General features: G+C 37.8%; 1 protein-coding gene across 2 annotated transcripts; it reads left to right on the top strand.

The window, feature by feature from the left end:
• Positions 1-1,520: 1,520 nt before the first annotated feature.
• On the top strand, positions 1,521-25,623 carry PCF11 (PCF11 cleavage and polyadenylation factor subunit). 2 transcript variants are annotated; one of them, XM_043451021.1, is made up of 16 exons: positions 1,521-2,037; positions 5,737-5,862; positions 7,586-7,774; positions 8,135-8,329; positions 9,406-10,520; positions 10,932-11,112; positions 11,222-11,312; positions 12,223-13,787; positions 15,648-15,747; positions 19,741-19,860; positions 20,348-20,453; positions 21,704-21,887; positions 22,396-22,551; positions 22,945-23,037; positions 23,566-23,601; positions 24,510-25,623. In XM_043451021.1, the coding sequence occupies exons 1-16, from the start codon at positions 1,846-1,848 to the stop codon at positions 24,723-24,725; spliced, it is 4,665 nt and encodes a 1,554-aa protein (XP_043306956.1). In that variant the 5' UTR covers positions 1,521-1,845; the 3' UTR covers positions 24,726-25,623. The 2 variants fall into 2 exon arrangements, with proteins under 2 accessions (XP_043306956.1, XP_043306955.1); XM_043451020.1 differs by having other exon boundaries at positions 11,222-11,705.
• The last annotated feature ends 499 nt before the right edge of the window (positions 25,624-26,122 follow it).

Raw genomic sequence — 26,122 nt, 5'->3', positions numbered from 1 at the left:
TAACTAAGTTCAGCTTTAAAATTACAAGGAAAACCATTAGAAGGGCTGTTTTACTGCGGACATGTCCCTTGAGAAAAGAGGAATTTTGACAGTTTCTCAATTTTAACTCTATTATAACTAAGTATCATCACTAACAATAGTATTGAGATCCATAAATACTTACTCAACAATATTTAGTAGCTTCAAATAACAAAAGATAAGTTCTCCTCCCTAGGCTTTCATTCATTTGCGGTGTCACGTTAGGAAGAAATGAAAAACACCTGTCAAAACGATCTTGTACACTTTAAATATGTGCTATTATCAATAAATCTCAATCAAGCTGCTGAAAAACCCCAAAACGAAACAAAAAGAAACAAAAATGTTACTTTACATGGGACAAATAAAGGAATTACTTCATTTATTTAAGAGCGGTTTCTTCCGGGGAACAACAAAGAACCTCTGCAGAGCCTAGTAGCCTGAGGACAATGCACATTTTATGTAATTAATACCTATTTTTTTTCCCAGCCTACATTTAGATTACTATCTCGACTCAACGAAAACAAAACAAAAACCACCATTTAGTTTATTGTGTTCTGTGGCAGCTCCTCCGCACTTGAATGCTCTTGTGTTTTGCGTCATTTCCAGCCTCCAAATAGGATTTTAGAAGCCTGGGAAAAGATCCTTGCAAGTATTTATGTAGTATTTCTTAGGTGACCCAAACTGCGAACCCTAGGGGTGTTTCGAAGGAGCAATCGGCTCGGGGCTGGGTGAGGCTGTGGTGAGATACCTTTCCTAGAACTCAGGACGGGCTTCCCAAATATTCCACATGCCTCAGAAAAGGCTTCCCCTCTCTCTCTCACACACGCCTTCTAAATAAACGGCTTCAACTCTAGACAGCCAGCCGAGGTGTTTCTTGTCTGTGGCAGTGGAAAGCGGCGCGCCAGAGCCGACTCTAGGGGCTCTTCCCGAGGTTCCGGGTGAAGCCGCGCTTCCCTCCGGCCCTCGGCTCCGGGAGGGGACGGTCGGCTGCGACAGCGGGGCCCGCCCAGGCTCTCGGGAGCACCTGAGTCTCCAAGACGCGCCGGGAGTAGGCGGGGCGGGCCAAACACCTCCTCCCGGTTCAGCCCTAACTTTCCGGCGCGGCAGCCCGGCTGCCGGAAGGGCTGATGATTGACAGAGCGCCTCAGCGGCCCGGGCGATGCGGAGGGAGGGTCGAAGAGCCGGCCGCTGAGCGCTCGCCTTAAACCGGTTGGGTTGGGCCTCGGGAACAGCCTCCCCCGGGCCCACTGGCCTCCCTGAATGGGTTGTTATGGCAACAAATGACCGAACAGTCCCTTACGAATCGGCCAATGAGAGGGGCCGTCTTTTCCACCCCACTTCTGAGAAATAGGTGTTGCGAAAGCCCGGGTAGGACCCGGAGAAGAAGGTGGTGCCAGGACGTTCAGCGGAAGGGCCGGGGGCGGGGCTTGTGACGTTTCAGGGCGAGCCAATCGCGTCTTGTGTTATCAACGGCCCCGCCCTTTTACCGCACATTTCCCCTCCCCTAGCTCATTTCGCACGACGCAGCGGTTGGGAACACAGACATTTTCGGAGCTGGAGCCGCCACTGCCGCCGCCATTTTGTGTCTGTGGAGAAAGAAGACTCTGTGGCGGCTGGAAGTGGACGGAGATCACCCGTGAGACGGCGGCGTTTCATACCCGAGGTTCCCCCTGTGTCGTCCCCCAACCCCCCTCCGCGGTCAGCATGTGGTGAAGCCGGAGCCGCGAGAGACCCGGGGAGAGGAAGAGAGGAGTCGGAAGGGAGGCGGGGTATCCAGAGCGGCTTCAGCTTCAGCTGCGGCGGACCTCGGAGGGGGGACGCGGCGCAATGTCAGAGCAGACGCCGGCCGAGGCCGGTACTGCGGGGGCCCGGGAGGACGCCTGTCGGGATTATCAGTCATCACTCGAAGACCTGACCTTCAATAGCAAACCGCACATCAATATGCTGACCATTCTAGCCGAGGAGAACCTGCCCTTCGCCAAGGAGATCGTCTCTCTCATCGAGGCCCAAACCGCCAAGGTTTTTATACACCCCGCAGCCTCCTATTCTTCTAATACTCCCTGATTTTAGTGTCAGCCTCATCCCAGGTCTCGCTTCCATCCGAAGGGGGACGGTGTTCCTCCTCTCCAACCCTCCCCCCCTCCAACTCAGGCTCTCGGTCTTTGGCCCAGGCTTCGAGCATGGGCCTCTCTCGGGGAGGGAGTGGGGAGGATCAAGGGTGGAGTCCCACTTCCGCTCCCCAGCTCCCTATTTAGGCCACTGCCTCGTGTATCCCGACACACACGCGCTCCTTTGGGGAGGGGGAGACTGGAAGGCAGTTCGTGGTGTGGGGAAGTAAGAGTTAAAGCCTTTTGAAGTGCCCCCCCGCCCCGGGAAGGTGGGGAGTGATTCTTCCCCCGTCGCCCCCGCCCCCCCCCGTCCCCGAGCCCTTTTGGGTAATTATGCTCTGTGGGTTGGAAGGAGGTGAAGGGGGACCTGGGAGCGAGCTGTTGGGGGGTGGGAATAGGGCCTTGGCCCCCGAGTGGAGCAGCCGCCTGTTAGGAGCCCAACATGGCGCCTGGAAAGCACATGATGCGAAAGGGAAGAGAGGAGAATCCATTCTCTGCCAGCCAGGCAGCTGCTCACACCCGTCATCCCCATTTTGGGGTGGGGGCGGCTAGATAGAACTTGTGTACATTCTCCTGTCGGAAGGTCTCATTTGTCCCCAAATCCGGGAAAATTGGGGTCGAGGGTGGGGCTGGAGAGGGTGGGGAGGAGATCTTATCCAACCTGTAGGTGGAGAACTGGCCCACTGGGTAACAAGTACTTGTAGTTCTTTTTTTTTTTTTTTGAAAAGTTCAGTCCCTCCTCTTCCTTTTCTCCTTCCCCCCCCACCTCCCTTCCTTCCCTGAGAGTGAAGACGTTCTTTGCTTCACCCCTTGACAGTAGTGGTCCTCTGCCACCCTATATTTCCCTATAGTTCTCCTCTTCTGTGGATTCATGTGGGAGCGATGTGTCATTTAAGTCAACTTACTACTGTTAAACTTCGTTATCGTAATGAGTTTTAAAAGCTTCCCAGTACTACGTTTTAAGTTATTTTTGAAGCTTGTACTTACGGTTTAGTTTTTTTTCTAGTTAGTGATTGAAATGATCAGGATCAGCCTCCTTTTAGCAGAGTGAACCCCTTTTAAAAGGCCACTTTAACAACAACCACCAATATATTGTTTAGAGGCGGTTTCTGTCTAGTGTAAAACTGAGTGGTCTGACTTTAATAAATGGTTTTGAAATGTGTGACTGATATTATAAAATTTGTGAATAAAACATATGAAATATGTATTTGTCTTTTTTATTTACCTTTGTAAGGTGTAGAATTTGTTTCCAAGACTTATTTTTATCTACGTGGTTGTGTGTTTTAAACAAAGTCTTTAAGTGACTTGGGTTCATTCTTATAGGTTCTGTCCACTCTTTTGGGTAAATGTGTTCACAAGATACACGGTTTCAGGCGGTGTATCCCTTACTGACAAAAAGTAAGGGTTTTTATTTTTTAAGCCCCAACAAGTTTGTCATGCTCAGTCTGACAGCTAAAATACGAGTCCCTATTCACCTTTTCCTGTGAGTGTCTGTGTGAAACAGCTATTGTTCTTTTTTGAAAGTATGAGATTTTAAAAGGAAGCATTCCTCATATTCAACATCCTTTTTATTGATACCACAAACATGTTGGACGTGAAAACTTAAGTTTTTGCCTTGTTGAAGGCTTAACATTAAATGCCTTTTCTAAAAAAACAAAAGTGCACTTGCGTTTTTTAAGAAAATATCACTGGTTTTTAAAGTCCTACCTCGTATTTTTGGGGTTACTAATACTCCACAGAGCCTAATATTTAGCAGTTCAGGTTGTCACTCAACCGTTTCCTTGCTGGTTTTTAAAAGGATCCAGAAGACCTTCGAGAAGTGGAAAGCTAAATGCTGAATATAGTGACCACATTAAAATTTGTATTTGTGTATGGCTACACAGAGTGGTGAAAATAGATGGACTATTTGCTGATGAAAGACAGCTGAATTTTTTTTTTTTTGGCACACATTTCCTGGTTATTTTTGTAAAGCCAGATGAAGGGAAAGATGTAACAGTCACTTTGGGGAAGTCTCTTAATGAGGGATGGGGGCAAGGGTGAGGGGAGGGATTTTCTGTCATTTGGTAGCAAACTGGCTTGATTTTGTGTTTCTGGAGGTGAATGTTTGTGTCCTTATCCTCTAGTGTCTCAGCATTACTAAACTTAAGGATTCACACTTCTTTGACTCCTCCCATGAGGCAGTAGGGAAAAAATATTACATATAAGGATTCATTTACTTGTACAATAAAAAGTTAGCCTACTGAACAGATTCTGGTTTTAAAGAGCCTGTTTCTTCATAAGTACAACAATGACTAAAATGGTATAAAACATGACATGGTAAGATAAAGACAACAGCAGTAAAGCAATTGACATGTTGGTACTTAACAGTTTACCCACATGCAATGGCCTTGTGAAACCCTTTTATTAGTACTGTAAAAAACTTTCTTCATACAAAGTTATTCAAAGGTTTCCTTTAGTCAACTTTGGTTGTTATCAGAAGCAGGAGCACTTCCACACACTTGTACGGGCAATTGGTTTTGTGAAATAATGGTGGCATTGTGTACTGCAGAACTGTAAGCTTACCCTAGCTACAGGTAGCTGTGGGTAAGTGTTGTTCAGGGTTAAGATTCCTATACACATGGGAAGGGTAAAGGGGGTTACTTTTGTTTTTAAATCGTGGGTGCTCCTGTGGAGTGGGAGTTAACACTTGGTTTATGTGGTGTGTTTTAATGCTCCTCAACAAGTCTGTGAACCTGCTGATGCTTTCTGGAAACTTGCTGTGCCTTCTAAAAGCCAGTGATGGGTAGGGCATTTACAGTTGAGCGGGGGCAACTTTGCTTTGCTTTGGAAAGGGCCACCTGTATCGACGTCATCATACAGGCCCTGCACAAATTTAGAACCTTGGTTTGTGCGGGTCAGAGGAAAACTATTTCGACGGAGAGTCCATGCGGTGAAGAAAATCTTCAGGACAAATCCTGGTTTCCAGAGTCAAGTTCAACCTGACTTACATGACTCAGCGGCTGCTCCATCCAGTTTTTCTTGTATCAGTAACAACTTGCACTTTTATGCATGTTAATGTGCAAGTTTAAAAGTTTTTTTTTTTTGTCATTAACTTCATATGTGAAGTGTACTTAATTTCTTTTGTTCATTGGATTATAGAGAAATAATCCTAATGATTTTACAGGTAACAAGGATTCATAGACTTTAACATATAAAATAAGACTAGGGCCAGAGGTCTGAAAACTTTCATTGAGTCTAGGTACATCAAAGTTAATGTGGGTCACAAAGCTTACACTTGGATTGCAGAAAATATCCACCCCTTTTTTTGGTCACTTTTAAACACGGATTTATTTTTTTTTTACTATACAAACTTGAAATTCCATTGATTGTTAAATGAGTGTACTAGAGACTTTTCTTTCCGATTAATTCTGAACTTTGTATGCTCAACTAAAGAACATTGTAAGAGGTGAGAACTTGAACACTTAAATTTCCTAAAGGTTAATATTGATTCAAAAGTATTTAATACCAACAAAATAGAGGTCTGTATTGTAGCTTAAAAACTCATTTTTAAAAGTAATTCTTTGGTGGCAATTCATTATACTAAACTTCTCAGTTTCTTTTTATTACTCAGGCTCCCTCCTCAGAGAAGCTTCCTGTTATGTACCTTATGGATTCTATCGTGAAAAATGTTGGAAGAGAGTATCTCACTGCCTTTACTAAAAATCTAGTTGCAACATTTATTTGTGTGTTTGAAAAGGTATATATACATTTAGAAACATTTGAATTTTTAAAAAAATGTTCCTGATTAAATAAATTCTTGCTTTTGTGTTGGGTTTTCTTGGGTGGTGAAATGTTTATTCTTTTTGGGCTAAAGTTAGTGTTTTATACCTAAAGTGGGTGCTAGGTTTTTTAACATTATCCATTCAAAAACAGATGAGTTTGCTTTTAGAATTTTTTATGTGTGTTTGTTTATTTGATAGAAGATCTGTTTCATCACTAGAATGTAGGCAAAAAGATCTGAAGCTGTCAAGAGTACTTCAAATGTCATTGTTTGGGTTTCTGGTGTTAGGATGTTAACTGTTTCTTAAAAAGCATAATGCTAGTGTATGTCAACCTGTGATTCCTGAAACTTTCGATTTTTTTTTTTCTGGAAGTGTTACTGTTGTTACTTTGTTCAAGTATATTTTATGAGATATGTGAATTGGTGGATCAGTGAAATGCTTTAGGTTATTTTGGAAGTACCCCCCCCCCCCCCCAAATTCTGGACCCTCTTAGTGTTTAGAAGAAAGGATTGTTAGTTTCTTTTACCTAGAAATTGTAAATTCCTTCTATAACATTGTATCTGATAGTTTGGTAATCTAGTTATTATGCTGAGGAAGACAAAGGATTTGCTGAAGTAATTCTTTTTCCTGTCAGGCTTCATCTTTCAAGCTGAGCAAAAGGACATTTATAAGATACTTGGGTTTAAACACTGTTTCTAACCAAAAACTGCATTTTAGTAGATATCTTGAGAAATTTTACAGTTGTCAGGCTTGGAGAATTGGGATTATTTAGAACGAACTACTAGTTATCAGATTTTACTTGTTTGTTAGAAAATGTGTAGTTGCTACTTGAGTAACTCTTTTCCTGTATATGCAGAAGAAATTTGGAAAGCCATATTTCAAATAGTATTAATAGAACTTGTTAATAGTACTGTAGACCTTTACTAAATACTGCTTGCCTGGGACTTTAAGGAGAAACCAACTTTGCATTATAGAAATAGGGATGCTAAACCAGTTTCTTGGTTTCAGTTTCAGGATGTTCAGATTCATTTGGGTGTTTGGTAGAATACTTTTACTGACTCTTAACTAGGCCTTAATACTGAAGATGATGAAAATGACTTTGTAGTAAATATCTAAAGATTCAAATATAGTTAAAAATCTAATTCAGTTTTCCCAAGTGCTAGATTTCTCTGATGGTAATTTAAGAAGTATTGTGCTCATCATAAGCATGAGCAGATAAGTTATATAATACTAAAGCATGAGCAGATATATAAAACTGAAGCTTACCAGTGGGTAAAATTTTGTGAATTTAAATTATTCAGGTGTCTACCACACTATAAATAGCTTGTTCATAGGTACTGACCATATTGTATTGCATGAGATCAGTTAAATAGTTTTGTCTTACTTTAACTTTGTACTAAATGTAAATAGCTTAAAATTTAAGTCATCAGATAAACTATTTTCTAGTTGTTTTATATTTTTGTCTGGAGTAAAAGTTACATTAGGAATACTGTGTCAGGTCTTTTTTTTTGACAAGTTTTTTTAATTAACTTTATGTGCAAATATAATTTTATTAAATGATTACTGTTATATGTAATTATGAATGAGAAGTATGTGTGCTATATGTGAAGTAGAACTGAGATTGATGTAGTATTATACTTGATATATAAAATATCCTATAGTAACTTAACAAGCCATAGAATTGTTCTGTTGTTCTAGGTGGATGAAAATACTAGAAAAAGTTTATTTAAATTACGTTCCACATGGGATGAAATATTTCCTTTGAAGAAACTTTATGCCCTGGATGTCAGAGTCAATTCGTTAGATCCTGCTTGGCCTATTAAACCTCTGCCCCCCAATGTGAATACATCTAGCATCCATGTGAATCCTAAGTTTTTAAATAAATCGGTAAGTTTTAACATAAATGATACATAGCTAATACTTTCAACTGTCAAGTTTTGACTTTTCTGAAATGTCTTGCCAGAAAAAAGTATCAAGAATATGCCGTGCTGAATCAGTTTAATTAAAAAGTTCCCCTCAGGTTCACAGTGCCTTGAAGATAAGTATTGTCTTTGTTAAGTGCATAATATATTTATTTTGATTTTTAAATTCCTGAAAATTTTCTGTATGCTTTTAAACATGATTAGCCATTTAAGGTTATGGGTAGTGTTTATTACAAGAGAAACTGATAACTTTTAGTTCCCCCTTGGCTACTTCCTTTCTAGCTGTGATTTTTTTTTTTTTTTAACAAATTATTTTTTTTTGTAGCCTGAAGAGTCTTCAACACCTGGCACAGTGGTCAGTTCCCCTAGCATCTCCACTCCTCCTATTGTTCCGGATATACAAAAGAACCTTACTCAAGAGCAACTAATAAGGCAGCAATTACTGGCAAAACAAAAGCAGCTGTTAGAACTTCAGCAGAAAAAGCTGGAGCTTGAACTTGAGCAAGCTAAGGCACAACTGGTAAGTAAAGGAGATTTGGCATTTTGAGTACTTTTAAATTTGCCTTCTGGTGGAGGTGGAATTATTTTGTATTTGTATTAACATGTTACGTTTGTTAACAGTGTATTTGTTTCGCCTTTATTTTGCAAATTAAGGTATATTTGTTAGGGCAAGTTTTTATATCCTTATTGCTGTTAGCTCAGCTAGTAAAGAATCTGCCTGCAATGCAGGAGACCTGGGTTCCATCCCTGGGTGGGGAAGATCCCCTGGAGAAGGGAATGGCAACCCACTCCAGCATTCTGGCCTGGAGAATCCCGTGAACAGAGGAGCCTGGCAGGCTACAGTCCATGGGGCTGCAAAGAGTTGGACACGACTGAGCGACTTTCACTTTATTGTAAAACTCACTTGAATATAAACTGCACTATTTTCTTTCAAAAACTTTTTTATTAGATTGCTGTCTTATGAGATAACATCTTAGTTTTGTTAAAAATTATGTGAACTTCTTAATATCAGTCCCGAGATGGTGTGTTGTGGCAAATGTTTTTGCCTAGTCTTTATTAATAATATTTTGTGCACTTAGGTTTCATGAGCAGAAATTTTTAGCAGGTTCCTTAGAAGACTACCACACAAAGCCATCACAAAATTAAGGAGGCCAGGAAGATTGTGTATTTCTGTTCATGAATAATCTTATATTATTTTACTTAGTGCTTGCCCTTATTTGAGAGTGAGGGAGTACAGCACTGCAAAATTTTATAAGGTCATTATCAGTGCCACTGTGAGAGGAACTAAATTTTATGACTTGAAATTTAGCTGGAATGACTTTGATGCCTGTGCGACTAGAGTACAGTGATTTATTTAGTAGTTTCTTAATATCAGTCTGGCCCAGAATTCTGAATAATTAGAAGATTTTTTTTTCCCCATTCTACCTAAAAGTTATAAAACCCCAAAGTAGAGAACCAGGAAGAAATAACAGGCCACATAAATAAATATGATCTTTCTTTTGTTTTTATTTCCACTTAAAAAACCAAAAGATTGCACTGAAAATAGTGTTGGAATGTTTTCACGGCTGTAACATGAACGTTTATTTTGTATTTCAGGCAGTTTCTCTTAGTGTTCAGCAGGAGACATCCAACTTAGGTCCTGGATCTGCACCATCCAAATTACATGTTTCACAGATTCCCCCTATGGCAGTTAAAGCTCCCCATCAGGTTCCTGTGCAGCCTGAGAAAAGTCGTCCAGGTCCATCTTTACAAATTCCAGATACGAAAGGAACTAACCGGGATCCCCGTCTTAATAGGATGAGTCAACATTCTTCTCATGGAAAAGATCAAAGTCACAGGAAAGAATTCCTAATGAACACACTGAACCAATCTGATATTAAGACAAGTAAAACTGTACCCTCTGAAAAACTAAATTCATCCAAGCAAGAAAAAAGTAAATCAGGTGAAAAAATAACCAAGAAAGAACTTGACCAATTGGATTCTAAATCCAAATCTAAATCTAAATCACCGTCACCTTTGAAAAACAAATTATCCCACACAAAAGACTTGAAAAATCAAGAATCTGAAAGTACAAGGGTGTCTGATATGAGCAAGAGAGATCCAAGATTAAAAAAACATCTTCAGGATAAGACTGATAGCAAAGATGATGATATAAAGGACAAGAGAAAAACTGCAGAAAAAAAGGATAAAGATGAGCACATGAAATCATCTGAACATAGACTGCTGGGAAGTAGAAATAAAATCATAAATGGTATTGTACAAAAACAGGATACAATAACGGAAGAATCGGAAAAACAGGGGACAAAACCTGGGAGATCGAGTACTAGAAAGCGATCAAGATCACGATCACCCAAGTCTCGGTCACCGATTATACATTCTCCCAAGAGAAGAGACAGGCGGTCACCCAAACGGAGGCAAAGGAGTATGTCTCCAACCTCAACCCCCAAAGCTGGCAAGATTCGCCAGTCAGGAGTTAAACAGTCACACATGGAAGAGTTTACACCTTCCAGGGAAGAAAGAAGTGCAAAGAGAAGTACTAAACAGGATCTTCGAGATCCAAGGCGGATAAAAAAGACTGAAGAGGAACGACCACAAGAGGCTGCAGGTCAACATTCTACCAAGTCAGGCACTGAACCAAAGGAGAATGTAGAAAATTGGCCAAGTTCCAAGTCTACCAAAAGATGGAAATCCGGTTGGGAAGAAAATAAAAGGTAGGATGTTAACATTTTTAATCAAGTACAATAATGTGTACCTTTAAAAACACAGTGTTATACTTCAAAAACTGGACAGTGTTTACTGGGTGGTATAATTAGTGTACTTTTTTTCCCCCCCTTTAATTCCTAAAACCTTGTCAAGTTAAGTACCATTACTATTGCTACCTTAGAGATAAGGAAAGTGAAGTTTAGGAAGGTTAACTAATCTACCTAAGGTGGCACATCCAGGATATACAAGAATCAGAATTTATATCTGATTTTCTTGACTTCAGATCTTGTGCTCTTAATCATTCAATTAACTTTTATTACATGTGTTCATTTTAACCAGATCCTATTAAGAATCTTTGAATATGGTCCTGAGTATTTAAATATTTTTAATAAAGTAACATATTCCTTTTATGGTTTCAGTTCACAACAGGGTGATGAACATAGTAAAGCTCCTCATCTAAGGCATAGGGAGAGCTGGTCAAGCACTAAAGGAATCTTGTCACCTCGAGCCCCAAAGCCGCAGCATCGATTAAGTGTAGACGCCAATCTTCAGATTCCTAAAGAGTTAACTGTTGCAAGCAAAAGAGAATTACTTCAAAAGGTAGCTACCATGCTCCCATGTAGTCATGATTCTCCTTTTGTCTGTAACTTTTTTTGTAAGTACTTTTTATATTTAAAATATTTGATTTCCTTTTATCATCCCTATGCAGACGAGTGAACGTTTAGCATCTGGTGAAATTACACAGGATGAGTTCCTTGTTGTTGTGCATCAAATACGACAGCTATTTCAGTATCAAGAAGGTAAACATAGATGCAGTGTACGGGATAGTCCTACAGAAGAAAATAAAGGTGGATTAAAAAAGAAACCTCTCTTATCTGATGCTGAATTAACCTACTATGAACATAAAGCAAAACTGAAAAGGACACAGGTTCAGCATTCATTTCCAAGACTTGATCTCTTAGATCCTGATATTTTTGACTACCCTTTGACTGATGCCTTGTTGTCTGGAATAGAATGTGAGCCATCCAAAAGTAAACATGCAAGTAGGAATAGTGGAGCACAGTTTGACAGAAAAGAACAATTTAGTGAAAGAGCAAGACGTCTTTCTCCTATATCTGGGAGTCGTACTTATGCTGAGAATCTTTCACCCCATGAGGGCCGGAGAAGACATGACGAGCAAGTCTCTTCTAAAGGTAGAAAAAGTTAAATCAGATTATACCTATTGAATCACACAGCAGTGAAGGGAAAATGAACAAGCTAAGTGGGGATGGATTTTTGTGACTGTTCAGACTACTGCTTTGCTGTTTGTTTTGTTTCAGTTTTTTTCCCTCAAAGGGGAGGGAGCTAATACTGAAAGGGTCGACTGTGTGTTAGGTACTTGTAATCTGATGCATTCCTCACAGTGACCCAGTGAAGTATATATTATCCCCATTTTCCAGATAGGAAACAAGACCAGAGAGGTTAAATAACTTGCTCTCAAAGTCGTATAATTAGTAAATTGTCTGAGTGGGGGTTTTTTACCCCATGTGTTTGGTTCTAGAGGGCATTCTCTGACCTGCTGCTTGTTGCTGTCTTTTCCCTCCCCTCTGATAGTGAGATAGTTATGGATGTTTTTGAATGAACGTTTACAAGAATATAGGAAGAATATTTTAAGATAATTTGATATAAATTATCAGATTCAGGGAAATAATTTTTTTTTCCTTTTAAAAGGTGTACGAGAAGAGCAGAGATCACCATTCAATGATCGTTTTCCACTTAAACGACCTAGATATGAAGATTCAGATAAACCATTTGTAGATAGCCCTGCATCGAGATTCGCCGGCCTTGATACAAATCAGCGACTTACGGCTTTAGCTGAAGATAGACCGTTATACGATGGACCTAGCAGGCCATCAGTAGCGAGAGATGGCCCAGCCAAGATGATTTTTGAAGGACCTAATAAATTAAGCCCTAGAATTGATGGACCTCCTACACCGGGTTCTCTTCGGTTTGATGGGTCACCAGGACAGATGGGGGGAGGTGGCCCTTTGAGATTTGAAGGACCACAAGGCCAGTTAGGAGGTGGGTGTCCTTTGAGATTTGAAGGTCCTCCAGGACCAGTCGGGACACCTCTGCGATTTGAGGGGCCGATTGGTCAAGCAGGAGGAGGTGGCTTCCGATTTGAAGGTTCCCCTGGTCTGAGGTTTGAGGGATCTGCAGGTGGTTTGCGATTTGAAGGACCAGGGGGCCAGCCTGTGGGCGGTCTCAGGTTTGAAGGACATCGGGGTCAACCTGTGGGTGGTCTGAGGTTTGAGGGACCTCATGGTCAGCCTGTGGGTGGACTTCGGTTTGAGAATCCTCGAGGTCAGCCAGTAGGTGGACTTAGATTTGAGGGCGGTCATGGTCCATCAGGGGCTGCAATGAGGTTTGATGGACCTCATGGTCAGCCATCAGGTGGGATCAGATTTGAGGGCCCATTGTTACAGCAGGGAGTTGGAATGAGGTTTGAGGGCCCCCATGGTCAGTCAGTAGCTGGTATGAGGTTTGAAGGACAACATAATCAACTTGGTGGGAACCTTAGGTTTGAGGGTCCACATGGTCAACCAGGGGTTGGGATCAGGTTTGAAGGACCTTTAGTCCAACAAGGAGGTGGAATGAGGTTTGAGGGTCCTTCGGTCCCAGGAGGTGGCCTGAGAATCGAAGGACCTCTGGGTCAAGGCGGTCCGAGGTTTGAAGGTTGTCATGCTTTAAGGTTTGAAGGGCAGCCAGGTCAGTCATCACTCCTGCCAAGATTTGATGGATTACACGGTCAGCCAGGTCCTAGATTTGAAAGAACTGGTCAGCCAGGCCCACAGAGGTTTGATGGACCTCCTGGACAGCAGGTTCAACCAAGATTCGATGGTGTGCCTCAGAGATTTGAAGGCCCACAACACCAGCAAGCATCAAGGTTTGATATTCCTCTTGGTCTTCAAGGCACACGATTTGACAATCATCCTTCACAGAGGCTTGAATCAGTATCTTTCAATCAGACTGGCCCATATAATGATCCACCTGGTAATGCTTTTAATGCCCCATCCCAAGGACTACAGTTCCAAAGACATGAACAAATGTTTGACTCACCTCAAGGACCAAATTTCAATGGACCACATGGCCCTGGAAACCAGAGTTTTTCCAATCCCCTTAACAGAGCTTCTGGACACTATTTTGAGGAGAAGAATCTTCAGAGTTCTCAATTTGGAAACTTTGGCAATTTACCTGCTCCAATAACAGTAGGAAATATTCAGGCATCTCAACAGGTAAGTCTGTTATTCTAAAGTTACTTGAAGCATTTTTAATGTGTCTAGTATTTGAGGAAGGTTTTTAGGATATAGTTTATGGGTTGGAAAGGGCTTTTAAAGATTTAATTTTTTTTTAGTAAATTTTTGTTTTTGGAGGAACTTTTAGTGTACTTCAAAACCCCAACTGCTAGGAAAATGGGATGACAGTCTTTTGGAACTGAAATTTGTGATTTAAATCCAAAATTGATCTTAGTTCTTTCAGGATCTAGAGAACCCTCCCAATCTCCCTCCCCTTACCCCCACAAAATCTTGTTTTTTAAAAAATATAGACTTGTTTTTTAAGAGTCGTTTCAGGCTCACAGCAAAATTGAGCTATGAAATATAGGAATTTCCCATATACCCCTTGCCCTTGCTTATGCATAACCTTCCTGTTATGGCTTTTTATTTCATGGGTTGATTTTTATTTTTTTGGCTTCAAAGGTATTAAAGTATGATACAGTTGTGTGTGTTTCATAGACCTCTGCTACATTATACAACTGTTAAGCCTTGATAAGCGTTTAAGTAACCATAAAGCTGACTTTATAGACTGTTCTTTGAGAACTTCCTTAGCCTGAGTTAAATAAACAAGAAAATCAAATTGTCCATGTTTTTACAGTCTGTAGTTCTTTTTCTTCCTCTCTTTTTACTTTTCACCACCTTTCTGTCATTCCAGTCAAATACAGTTGTTTGATGTTAACTTGTTCTACATGTGTTTTAAAATGCACATTGAAATAATGTTAAAGCAGTGTGCTTATAATTTGTGATTAATTCGGTTGATATTAATGACTATTATTGTTGGCCTGTTCAAGTTCTCCAGGGCTAGATTTACTTTTTTCCAGGTACTGACACTTTCTTACTAGGATGAATTTATTTATACTAGTAACATTGCATGGAAGAAAGTGTAAAACAAGAAAGTTTTTAAAGCATGTTATAAGCATCATTGTTAGAAAGCAACTTTCTGTCCATATCCAGTGGCTTGAGAAAACAATTGGCCTCCTTAGATTTACTCTATTACATGTTCTTAAAAGAAATGATATGTAATCAATAAGATACTCTAGAATGGGACTTGACTTAGTCTTGTTCCTACATTATACAGAATTGATGGGGGTTTCATACATAAGAAAAAATACATATCACTAAAAGTTCAGAGGAATCCCGAACAAGGCTTATAAATGAACATTTGTTTATATAGTAGCAGTGTGCAGATGTCCTACCTCACTCTTGACTACAATACAATATTTGTATGCATATACAGTACTTGTTTCATGGCTGTTTTATTTTTTAACAGTCCCTTAAAATTTTTACAGACTACTTTGTAACTCAAAGTTTGATGGCTAGCAAAATGATCATAAAGCAGTTCAGATTGCTAATTAAAGCAGGCTCCTGAAATTTGTAAAGAAGTCAGGTCAGGAGTTGTGGCCTCAGCTCTGATGTTTATTGGCCATTATGATTCTGTATAGGTCAAATATCTGCATGTAAGTTTTTCTGTTTGTAAAATAAGAGAATGCGCTGGCAAGGTAAAGTGATTTGTGTAAGGTCACAGTTCCCTAGTTGTTGGCTACCTTAAGTTTGTAGGGTATCTTAGACTTCAAAGAACTTTCACATCCATTCTCAGTTTTTTATTATTCTATGAAAAATCTAAGGGAAGGTATTATTATTCCTTTTTATAGAGAGCCTTAGAAGTGAGTGAACTAGTCAGGTCATACTTTTACATCTTCATTATCATAAAAACCTGACCTTATGATATCTGTGACTATTTTAATGTATTGGTAATTTGAATGTTAAGATTTTGGTTAAAATAGAGAAAAAACATTCTTAAAACCAAGATTTTTCTTAAAGGTTCTGACTGGTGTTTCTCAGCCAGTAGCATTTGGCCAAGGACAGCAATTTTTGCCAGTTCATCCACAAAATCCTGGAGCATTTGTTCAGAATCCTTCAGGTATGTTAACTTTCTGAGCTTTGTGTTTCTCAAAAGACAAATAATTAATGTTTGATTAATAGCTACCTTGTCAGTTTTAGAAGGTGACAATTTTGAGAGGGCATATGCAGTTTAGAGAAATTTAATCTGACTGGGATGTTTTGTTTCCTTTCTTTGCTTGTTTGCATAATGTTGATGTGTTTTCACATAAACCCCTTTACAACTATAGATGGTTAGCCAGGATTGATAGACCACAAAAAAGAGGGAAGGAGTTTTGTTAGGTGGCAGCTAGAGGTTGGGATAGGAATGTGACATTTGTGCTGAGATAAAATGAAATCAGTGACAAATCTCAGAAGTCTTAGCTATTTGATACTTTGAATTTTTGTTTTGTGTGTATGTGATGATCCAGTAAACATTAAGTGAATACTGGGGACATCACGTTATAAGTTGATTCATTTATATGTCTTTATGGGTGCTTAAGTAATAATTGTACACAACATGCTGAAAGCGAAGTAGAAAAACACTTCTGTGGTTTCCTAGCAGATGTCCATGATAAGCATTTGTGGGGTGAAGCATAACTGTTATGAATACAATAACACTAGTAGATACTGAGGCTTTAAAAATAAGTTTTAGAGAATTCCCTGGTGGTCCGGTGGTTAGGACTGTGCACTGGTACTGCCGAGGGCCTTGGGTGTGCAGTTCCTTGTAAGGGAACTAAGATCCTGCAGGCTACATGGTACAGGCAAAAAAAAGTTTTAGTTTTAATAGGTGAAAAATGGAAATATGTAAAAGAGGTAACTTAACCAAATTGTAGTGGTACTTGCTTTATTTCTGAATCATTAAAACAGTCATTTTTAGAAACATGGTCTAGTGTGCCTCTATTAAAGGGTACAAATTCAGAATTTTCCAAAAGTTCTGAAGTAACTAGGAAAGTCCTAGCCAAGCTCTAGTTTATGGATTAATTATTCAGCTGTATCATAAGAAACTAATTTGAAAACATTTTGCTTTTAATTGCTAGACTGACAGGATTAGTATTTTTTTATTTTCACATAATGAAAAGGGAAGGAAAGTATTAGGATTCTAAAGTCAAAAGAGTAGGGATAGAATCTCTACTCTGCTGCTGTACATGTAGGCGGAGTTTATATAAGCAGATAGCCTCTCTGGGCTTCATTCAGTTTTTTCCTCTGTAGATAGGATATGATAATTTCAGGATTTGCCTGGGAATCTTTTTTTTTTTTTTTTCCCCAGAGAATCAAATGAGATAGTATATGCAAAAGTACTTTGTGACTTGTAAAGTGCTATATTAGTGTATTTTCCTTTAGAACTCAGTTTTTCTTGTTGAGTAGAGGGTTTGTTGTATTGGAGTTGGTAGCATGAGATAGTGTGCAACAACTAAATTTTGCTCTTTTTTGTATGAGATAATATACAAAACCTGTCAGTGTTCTTTTGCTTTAACAACCTTAGGGTGCTTACGTATACAGGGCATAGCAATGTCTCAGAGGAAATCACATCTTATATCCTGGGTTGGAGGTTATTGAATATGTTAGATATGCCTTCCTTCTTCATTTTACTTAAAGAGATATGAAAGGTATTCAGTGTTTGGCTTCTCTCAAGGTCTTTTTCTCAAGATTTAAAACCTTTTTTTCCTTGTAGTAAACATACTCATGTTCATTTAGTCATTCAAACAAATATTGATCATTTGCTGTGTGCTAGGCATTGTGCTAGGTTTATCCTTCTAAGAGCTTTGTAGCAGGATCTATAGACTGTTTTTTTTAATTTAAATAGTTGCTCAGTTATATCTATTGGTTGATAAACTAGACACCATCATTGGGTACCCAAGTTTGAAATTCCAGGTCTGTTCTGAGAATCGCCTCTATTCTTGTTTCTAAATGCACAGAAAAGTAAATCTGATACTGTCAAAGCTGCTTTTTGTTTTCTGTGTTTTTTTAAAAAATTATGTTATAGGTGTACAATATAGTGATTCATAACTTAAAAAGTTTTGCTCCATTTATAGTTATTGTAAAATACTGACTATATTCCTTTAGATTCCACATGTGATACCTTACAGTATTTGTCTTTCACTGACTTATTTCACTTGGACTGTTCTTCTTTAAACAAACATATATACTGCCAAATATCTCAGTGTCTTTACAAATATTAATTCATTTAATCTTTACAACAACCTCAGGTAGGAACAATTATCATTACTCTTTTATAAGTAAAGTAAACTGAGGCACAGATAAGCAACTTAGCATGTAACACAATCAGAAAGTGGAATTTCTAGTTAGAATCCCAGGAGTCTGATTCCTAGCTCTTTTTCCTACAGTTCATGTTCTTGATCACTAAACTTGGCTGCTGGCAGACATGTGATCAGCTAGTTAGGATTCCTAGACACATAAATAGCTAATTCTAATGAAATGTAAATGTTAAACTAGTGTGTGAAATGACTGTTGTAATTGACTTATTCATGTAGTCAGACATTTCAGCAGACATTAATTAGCCTACCGTACACAAGGCACTCTGCTGCATGTAAAGAGTGCGTGCTTGGTAAGTTGCTTCAGTCATGTCCAATTCTGTGCGACCCTATGGATTATAGCCCGCCAAGCTCCTCTGGCCATGGGATTTCCCAGGCCAAGAATACTGGAGTGGGTTGCCATTTCCTTCTCCAGGGGATCTTCCTGACCCAGGGATCAAACCCACATCTCTTAGATCTCCTGCATTGGCAGGCAGGCTCTTTACCACTAGCACCACCTGGTAAAGAGTATGCAGTGGGTAAGGGCAGATATTATGTCTTGTATTGTGGTGGTGGTTGTTCAGTTGCTAAGTCATGTCCGACTCTTTGTGACCTGTGGACTGCAACACGCCAGGCTTCCCTGTCCTTCAGTCTCCCTGAGTTTGCTCTCATTTATTGTATTGTGGATGCAAGTTGAATTTCTCCCATTAAGAGGAATTTTTAGTGGTTCAGAACTGTTGTGTAAAGGTGTGGTAAATAAGATGCATAATAATGGTATACAAACATTAAAATACTGTTTTTTATAATTGAGGTAAAGAATTATCATTTTTAAATTAGTGCTTAGCCAAATATGTAACTGGATTGATTCCTTGCCAGTGAACTTAAGGAGAATATTGTTATTCTTGTTTCATTTATTCAAATTATTGGAGCTTCAGTAATGTACCTGTTCAGCAGTAGTCTGAGGTGCTTTCCCAGGGTGGTGATTTAGTACAGGTCAGAGGGGCAGGTATATTCTGAGCCATATGGCTCATCTCCCTGCATTAGTTCCCCTGGGCAGTTATGGGGAGGCGGGGGAGTTGGGGAGCTGGGCAGGAGTGCTTCTGTTTAGGCTCTGGTTATTTTTTTTCCTCCTGGAAATCTGTGCTAAGAGATGGTAGCCTACTTCATCTCTATAAAACTACCTTTGCCAGTAGAGTTAGGTGAATAGAGAACTGAAAGGGTGGAAGGTTGCACCTGGAGGTGTGGTGCCACACTGCACAGAAGGAAGCGTTAAGCTTTCTGCATCTGCCTTTCTTTGCATGGAGTAATTGGGCGGCAGTGGGTGATACTGGTTTTTTAAGATAGTACATGAAAGTGAAAGTGTTAGTGGGTCAGTTGTGCCTGACTCTTTGCAACCCCATGGACTGTTTGTAGCCCGCCAGGCTCCTCTGTCCGGGGGATTCTCCAGGCAAGAATACTGGAGTGGGTTGCCATGCCCTCCTCCAGGGCATCTTCCTGACTTAGGAACTGAATCTGGTCTCCTGCTGTAGGCAGGTTCTTTACTCTCTGAGCCACCAGGGAATGTCCTTATAAAATATTTGTGGTTTTATTATTTGTCCTAAATAGACTTTTAAGAGGTGATGATTTGCTGATGTAAATTGCAAAGTATATTTTTAGGAGTTTTGGTAATTACACTGATCTTAAGCTTAAATTAATATTGATAGGAAATCTTGAACAAAACTTAAAAAATGTTTAGCAGAGGTTGCCTCTGTTCTGCTTTTAAGAGTATTCTTTTCTTAAAGGAGCCCTGCCTAAGGCTTATCCTGATAATCATCTCAGTCAGGTGGATGTAAATGAATTATTTTCAAAACTGCTAAAAACAGGAATTCTCAAATTGTCCCAGCCTGATTCAGCTACAACACGTAAGTATGGATCTGTAATTCATCTACACAAAGCTTAAGTTATAAAGACATATGATATAAAATGATATGTTCTATGGTAAGAATTCTTAGGTATACTTTGTTTTCTGAAAATTAAATATAACTGGTTTATAATGAAACAAAAATTTTCTAACATGAAACTGTTACCTTTATAGTGGACATTGTTATCAGTTAACAAATATTCTGCAAATACCACATGCAGAGTTTTTTCTAGTTCTATATTATTTTAGCTTATACAAATAATTAGACTGTTAATGAGTTTCATAAAGATTGACTTTTAACAGATCAAACAAAATATCACTTATCAAAATAAATAATTGCATTAGGTTCCTTGGCCAGTAAACCTAAGATCAGAAGCCCTGAGTAGACAGGATGGGGTTCTCCATATGCTTTTAACACTCTAATGTTCCCCTATAAAGAATACATGGAAACTGGTATTTAGAAGTTTGTTGTTTCTTTTCAATTGAAGAAGTAAATGAAGTTGCTGCTCAGCCCGCTGCTGAGGAGGAGGAAGATCAAAATGAAGATCAAGACGTTCCAGATCTTACCAATTTTACAGTTGAAGAATTAAAACAGTATGTAATCTAGTTTTCTGATTTTCTAAGGTAAAAGGGATGGTGACTTTCTAACAGTGGTTATTATCATTAGTGCCATTCATCTTACCCCTCTTTTACAGCAAGTATAAGGAGATTGAGTATTAGGTATTAGTAAGTCACTCATGTCCTTCTTTACCTTTATTTTCTCCTAATCATAACTTTTTTTCTTTACTGCTATCCTTCATGCTTTTGAAGTTAAGAAAATGAGATTTTTATAGGCTGATATTTAACAGATTAAAACTTTTCATTTTACAGAAATCAAGAAAATAAAGTTACCTACAGTTCCCACTTTACTGATAACCAGTGTTAACATTTGGTGCATATATTTTCATTTTTTTATTGCCTGTATTACTTACATAAAATCATTTACAGTTGCTTTTTTAGATCCATTATGTTAAGAGCACTTCATAAAAAAAAAGAACTTCTGATTTATTACATTTCTTGATTTATCCCATTTAGACAATTTCTTGACTTCTGAAAGTGAAGACTTAGTTGGTTCTTCCACTGTCCTACCAGCTCTCCTCTATATAGTTATAAAACCATTTCTCATTAATTTATTCAGTAGTAATATTATGCCTCTAAATATTTTGTTTTCTGGTATACAGAATACTAGTGTACTATGCTTTGCTTTATTCTATTACTTTAAAAACTTTTTTGGTGTTTTTAATGGCCTGTTTGTTCACTTACTTGTTTTTCATTCCTATTTCTTTCTAAATAGGGAGCCCAGAATTTAAAAAAAAAAACAAACTGATTATTGCTGACCTCAGTTTCTCTTTCCCTATTCTTTAGACCGGGGGGGACAGTTGAGTAATTCAAAACTGAAGTTCTGGAAAGAACTTGAATTGTTCTGCCATATCCACCTTGATACTGACAGTAATCGAAGAATAGGCCAAATATTGCCTTATTAGTGGGCCAGTGATCATTCCATTATTTGCTAGAGGGAAATAGTAACTGAACCAGGTCTGTTGATAAGAGGGTAGACTACATGTTCCAAAATTTAACCAAAGGTAAGGTAAAGACAGTCAGTGATACAATACTAGAAAGTATTATTGATCTTTGGATAGTAAGTCTCAACCAGCTCTTGGCTGAAACGTTATTTTGTCACATAATAATGGTTTCACCATTATTAAAATGTAGAAAATTGAAGTACTTATAACTGCCTTTTTTTTTTAAAGGCCATTAAGCCATGTTATCAAAACTAAAGATTATTTCTCTACTTTTCAAAATAGACGTTATGATAGTGTTATAAATCGACTGTACACTGGTATTCAGTGTTATTCCTGTGGAATGAGGTTTACAACATCACAGACAGATGTATATGCAGATCACTTGGACTGGCATTATCGACAAAATAGAACTGAAAAAGATGTAAGCAGAAAAGTCACTCATAGGCGTTGGTACTACAGTTTAACAGTAAGTAATCCATGTGCCTCTGAACTCTTAACCTTTAAATTATATCATTCTAAAAGTAAATTAAGTAATTGATGAGTACTAGTGAATTTTTTGAATAAAATTTGACCCCTAGAATATAAAATGTCTTTTTAATTAAAAAAATTTTTTTTGAAGAGTATGTATTTGCTTGTATTAGAGTAGAACACAGGGTGGTTCTAGCTCTAAAATTCCAAGGTTCCATGACTGATTTCTTTTTTTTTTTTGTAAATTGTAAACGAAATTTATCTTACTTGCATAAGTAGTTGTAACTGTAGAGGTAGTGGAATGTTGATATTAAGATCTTAGTTGTTCATTAGTTGCTTTATGTTGTCTATTAGCTATGGGGCTCATAGAGATGACGAAATTTTAAATAATATTAAAGTATATTGTAGAAGAATGAACTTCTTATATTGAAATGGCATTATACTGAAGGTGTTCAGTAAGAATTTAGAAACACATGAATATACTCTTTTTAAATTAACTTTTTAAGGACTGGATAGAATTTGAGGAAATAGCTGATCTGGAAGAACGTGCAAAGAGCCAGTTTTTTGAAAAAGTACACGAAGAAGTTGTACTCAAAACTCAGGAGGCTGCTAAAGAAAAGGAGTTCCAAAGTGTACCAGCTGGACCAGCAGGATCAGTCGAGGTAAAAGGAAAACGTTAAATTTTCTGTCTCTGGTCATGCCTTTCACTTCAAGTAAATAACATATAACATTATTTACATCTCTTTTAATGATTTTAAGATTTCTTGTAAGCTTTACTCTTCATTGTTTTTCTTGAGTTTTGGTTTGTATTTTATAACCACTGTAGTTACTGCATATTTATTAGTGACCAAGAGCAGTGAAATGTTAACTATTTTTGCATGGAAGAATGCAAAATTCTTAGGTCTTATTTTGTACTATATATTTGAACGCTGTTTAAATTTTCAGAAAACTCTTGAATTCTTTTCTCCATGTAACAAAATGTTTGCTTATTTTTACTCAATGGGATTAAATGTGTTGTTACATAAACTTCATTTTTATATGATTCTATTTTTCAGAGTTGCGAAATCTGTCAAGAGCAGTTTGAACAGTACTGGGATGAAGAGGAGGAGGAATGGCATTTAAAAAATGCTATTAGAGTAGATGGAAAGGTAATTTTCACCTCTTTATGATGTACTTTATAAGAAAGTGTTAAGATTTAAAAAATTTTAATTATGTAGGGGTAGTTCTACTTTGAAAGAAAATTGTTTTTGCTTTATGGTTTTTAATAAAAGCAGTATTTCTAAAGTATTGGACTTTAGGGAGTCACAGTATTTGATATGGAAGGCATTTTACCAATTATCTGGTCTTGTACTCATTTTATAAAAGAGGTTGCCTAACTCGTTAATGATAAATCCAGCAGTAGGTCTTCTGAGTCTAGCTAATCTTCTGCTTAATCACACTATTTTGATCTGAATTTATATTTCATCATCAAAACTCATATATTTATATAAGTAGTTTACCATGTTAACTAAATATATAAAGGAAGCTTTAAGAAATATCAGAATGAAAATTTTCTTCGTCTTTCCAAAGATAGTTTACCTTCTGGTTTAAATTTAAAGAGAAAATTTTGTCAGAATAGTCCAATAGAAATGAGTAAGCATGCATGTGAATACTTAACTTTTTTGTTTTTGCTTCAGATTTATCATCCATCATGTTATGAAGATTATCAAAATGTAAGTTCTTTTTGGTTATTCTTTGTTCTCATTTACATTGATAAATTTTATTTTTTGTATCTCAATATTGTTATTTTAATCTTGCTATGTTGAGCTGTTAAGATTTGATGGAGCATTTAGGTTGTTCACTAAATATTGGTGATAGATTGATATGGTCTGTTGAGATTTTTTCCTTGCATTATTTTCATTTGAATCTTGATGATCTTACTAGAGTATTAGGCCTAGAGAAATGTGAGTATAAGACTAAAAATGAGAAGGTTCATGATGGTAATAATTTTGTACAAGTTATGGGTCACATTTAGTTCTGTCACATACCCCACTCAGCCATGTAATATAGGAATAACTTAAATTATCATATGTGAATTATGAAAAGACATCAGTGTATTGACCTTAGAAGTTAAATTTTTCATATTTGTAGCGACCATTTTTTTAACTAAACAGTGAAACATATTAACTCTCAGGGAATATTTGTTTCACAGCTTCAAGGGGCAGTTTGGAAGATATACTTAGGTCATCAAAAGATTAGATTTTACAGGATGTTTTGATGGTTTGGGGGGATTTAAAAAAAATCATCAGAGTATTTGAAACTAGGAGTCACAAATCCCAGGATATATGTAGGGGGGGGTTATAGTGGGGTTAAAACACAGAAACATGTCTAGTCATTTAACCAACTTCTTTTGGCCTTATATTGGTGACTGCTTTTCTTACCTTATCTCATTACTTGAGTAGATATCAAGTGCTCAGTATACAGTCTAGTTGGCTGCCTTTATGGCATGTTTTGCAGGAAAGCAGGGTTTTCAAGTTGCCTTTGGTATATGTATGTTTCTTTGCCCATAAAAGGGTCTTATAAAACTAAATGTCATTTAATGTGATATCTGTCAGTACTTAAAGGGTTTTTCATTTTGTAGACATCTTCATTTGATTGTACACCATCTCCCAGCAAGACACCAGTTGAAAATCCCTTGAACATTATGTTGAACATTGTCAAAAATGAATTGCAGGAACCCTGTGAAAGTCCCAAAGTTAAGGAAGAACGAATTGATACTCCACCAGCTTGCACAGAGGAAAGCATAGCAACAGCCACTGAAATTAAAACAGAAAATGATACAGTCGAGTCAGTTTAAATAAAATGAGAAAGGTATGTTTTTCTTTTAAAAAAAAAAAAAGCTGCTGTTGAAATCTAGAAGGTGAAGAATTTTTTATGTATATATAGACGTATCTATATAAATTGTCTAGCTGAGGCAGGGCCTTCAGCTATCACTTGGTTAATAAATACATTTTAGTATTTGCATTTCCTACTGCCTGCACAGTTTCAGGTGCTTGTCGTGTGAAAGTTCTGTAGATGTGTGCAAATTTAACAAAATGAAATTGTATGTGTAAAAATGTACGATTTTCACTTGTGAAACTGTAAATTATAAATAAAAAAATATTTTTGCTATCCATGGAGTGTAATATTTATGCACACCATCAAATAAAGACAGTGTTTCTGTACTTTTTATTGGGTGAAAATGGAATTAAACAGCAACCTCAACATAAGATTTTTTTCCAGCAGCTTCCCATGATTAAAGCAAAGTCTGAATTACTTTTATCCTTCAAAAGGGGGTTGTGATGAGAACACTGCAGGACTTTTCTCAAATTGAAAAGGCAGATTTGAAAAAAAAATTTTAAAATAGGACATATTTGCATATCTATCTATATATCTCCAGCTATAGAGAACCATCCAGATGTCCATTTTTGAAAAGTACCTAATGAAGCAACTTAACTTACTCTTGGACACTGATGCCATCGAAAGATTAACAAATATATTTAAGTACTAAAGGTGATTTTTTTTTTTAACGACATTTTTCAGATTTGTCAATTTAATGCAGATGAACATATTTCTATTTTAAGTTACAGGGGAATCTGTAAGAATGTTAATTTGAAACATGGTTAACCTTTTCTCCTTTGTTGGTTTTGACTGAATTAGATGGATGCCATGAGATGTTAATATTCATACATGTAATAAATAGAATGATGAAGAAACTCCAGTTTGTATCTCTTTATTTCTTGAGTGCCTTCAGAAAGTGATTTCCTTCTCCTGTCTATCATCACTCTGTTCTTTAAAACATGAATAAGGCACATGCTATGAGCCGGGCACTCTGAGATGCAAGGTTCATCTTTTCTGCCATCTACTGGAGGAGATAGGCTATTATAAAAGAACAAAAGTCTGTTTAACACTTACTATATGGTAGGCATTGGCAAACTCTACGTATATTTACTCTGATGCTTACAAATAATTCTAAATAGTAGATGGTATTCTCACTTTACAGATGAGATTGAATCCTTCATTTATGAAGTTGTAGAACAATGTGAACCTAGCTTTGTTTCACTTCATTTCATACTATTTCTGCAATTTACAAAAATACCCTAAGATAACAGGCACACCAAACTATCTGAAGGTTGGTTAAGGAAGACTTTGTATGTAGAGGTGGTGGAATCTGAGGGCAAACTAGAGTCCACATTGGTAGGAGGCAAGGGTATC

Source organism: Cervus canadensis, chromosome 29 (genome assembly GCF_019320065.1).
Source record: "Cervus canadensis isolate Bull #8, Minnesota chromosome 29, ASM1932006v1, whole genome shotgun sequence".
Taxonomy (NCBI): Eukaryota; Metazoa; Chordata; class Mammalia; order Artiodactyla; family Cervidae; genus Cervus; species Cervus canadensis.
The sequence above is the reverse complement of the archived record's forward strand: the minus strand, read 5'-3'. Positions and strand labels throughout refer to the sequence as shown.

Excerpts from the sequence above, each read along its gene's own strand:
- PCF11 (XM_043451020.1), top strand. The coding sequence starts at position 1,846 with ATGTCAGAGCAGACGCCGGCCGAGGCCGGTACTGCGGGGGCCCGGGAG. Across the intron at positions 8,330-9,405 it reads AGCAAGCTAAGGCACAACTG|GCAGTTTCTCTTAGTGTTCA; the intron begins GTAAGTAAAGGA and ends TTTGTATTTCAG. Across the intron at positions 20,454-21,703 it reads ACAGTTGAAGAATTAAAACA|ACGTTATGATAGTGTTATAA; the intron begins GTATGTAATCTA and ends TTTTCAAAATAG.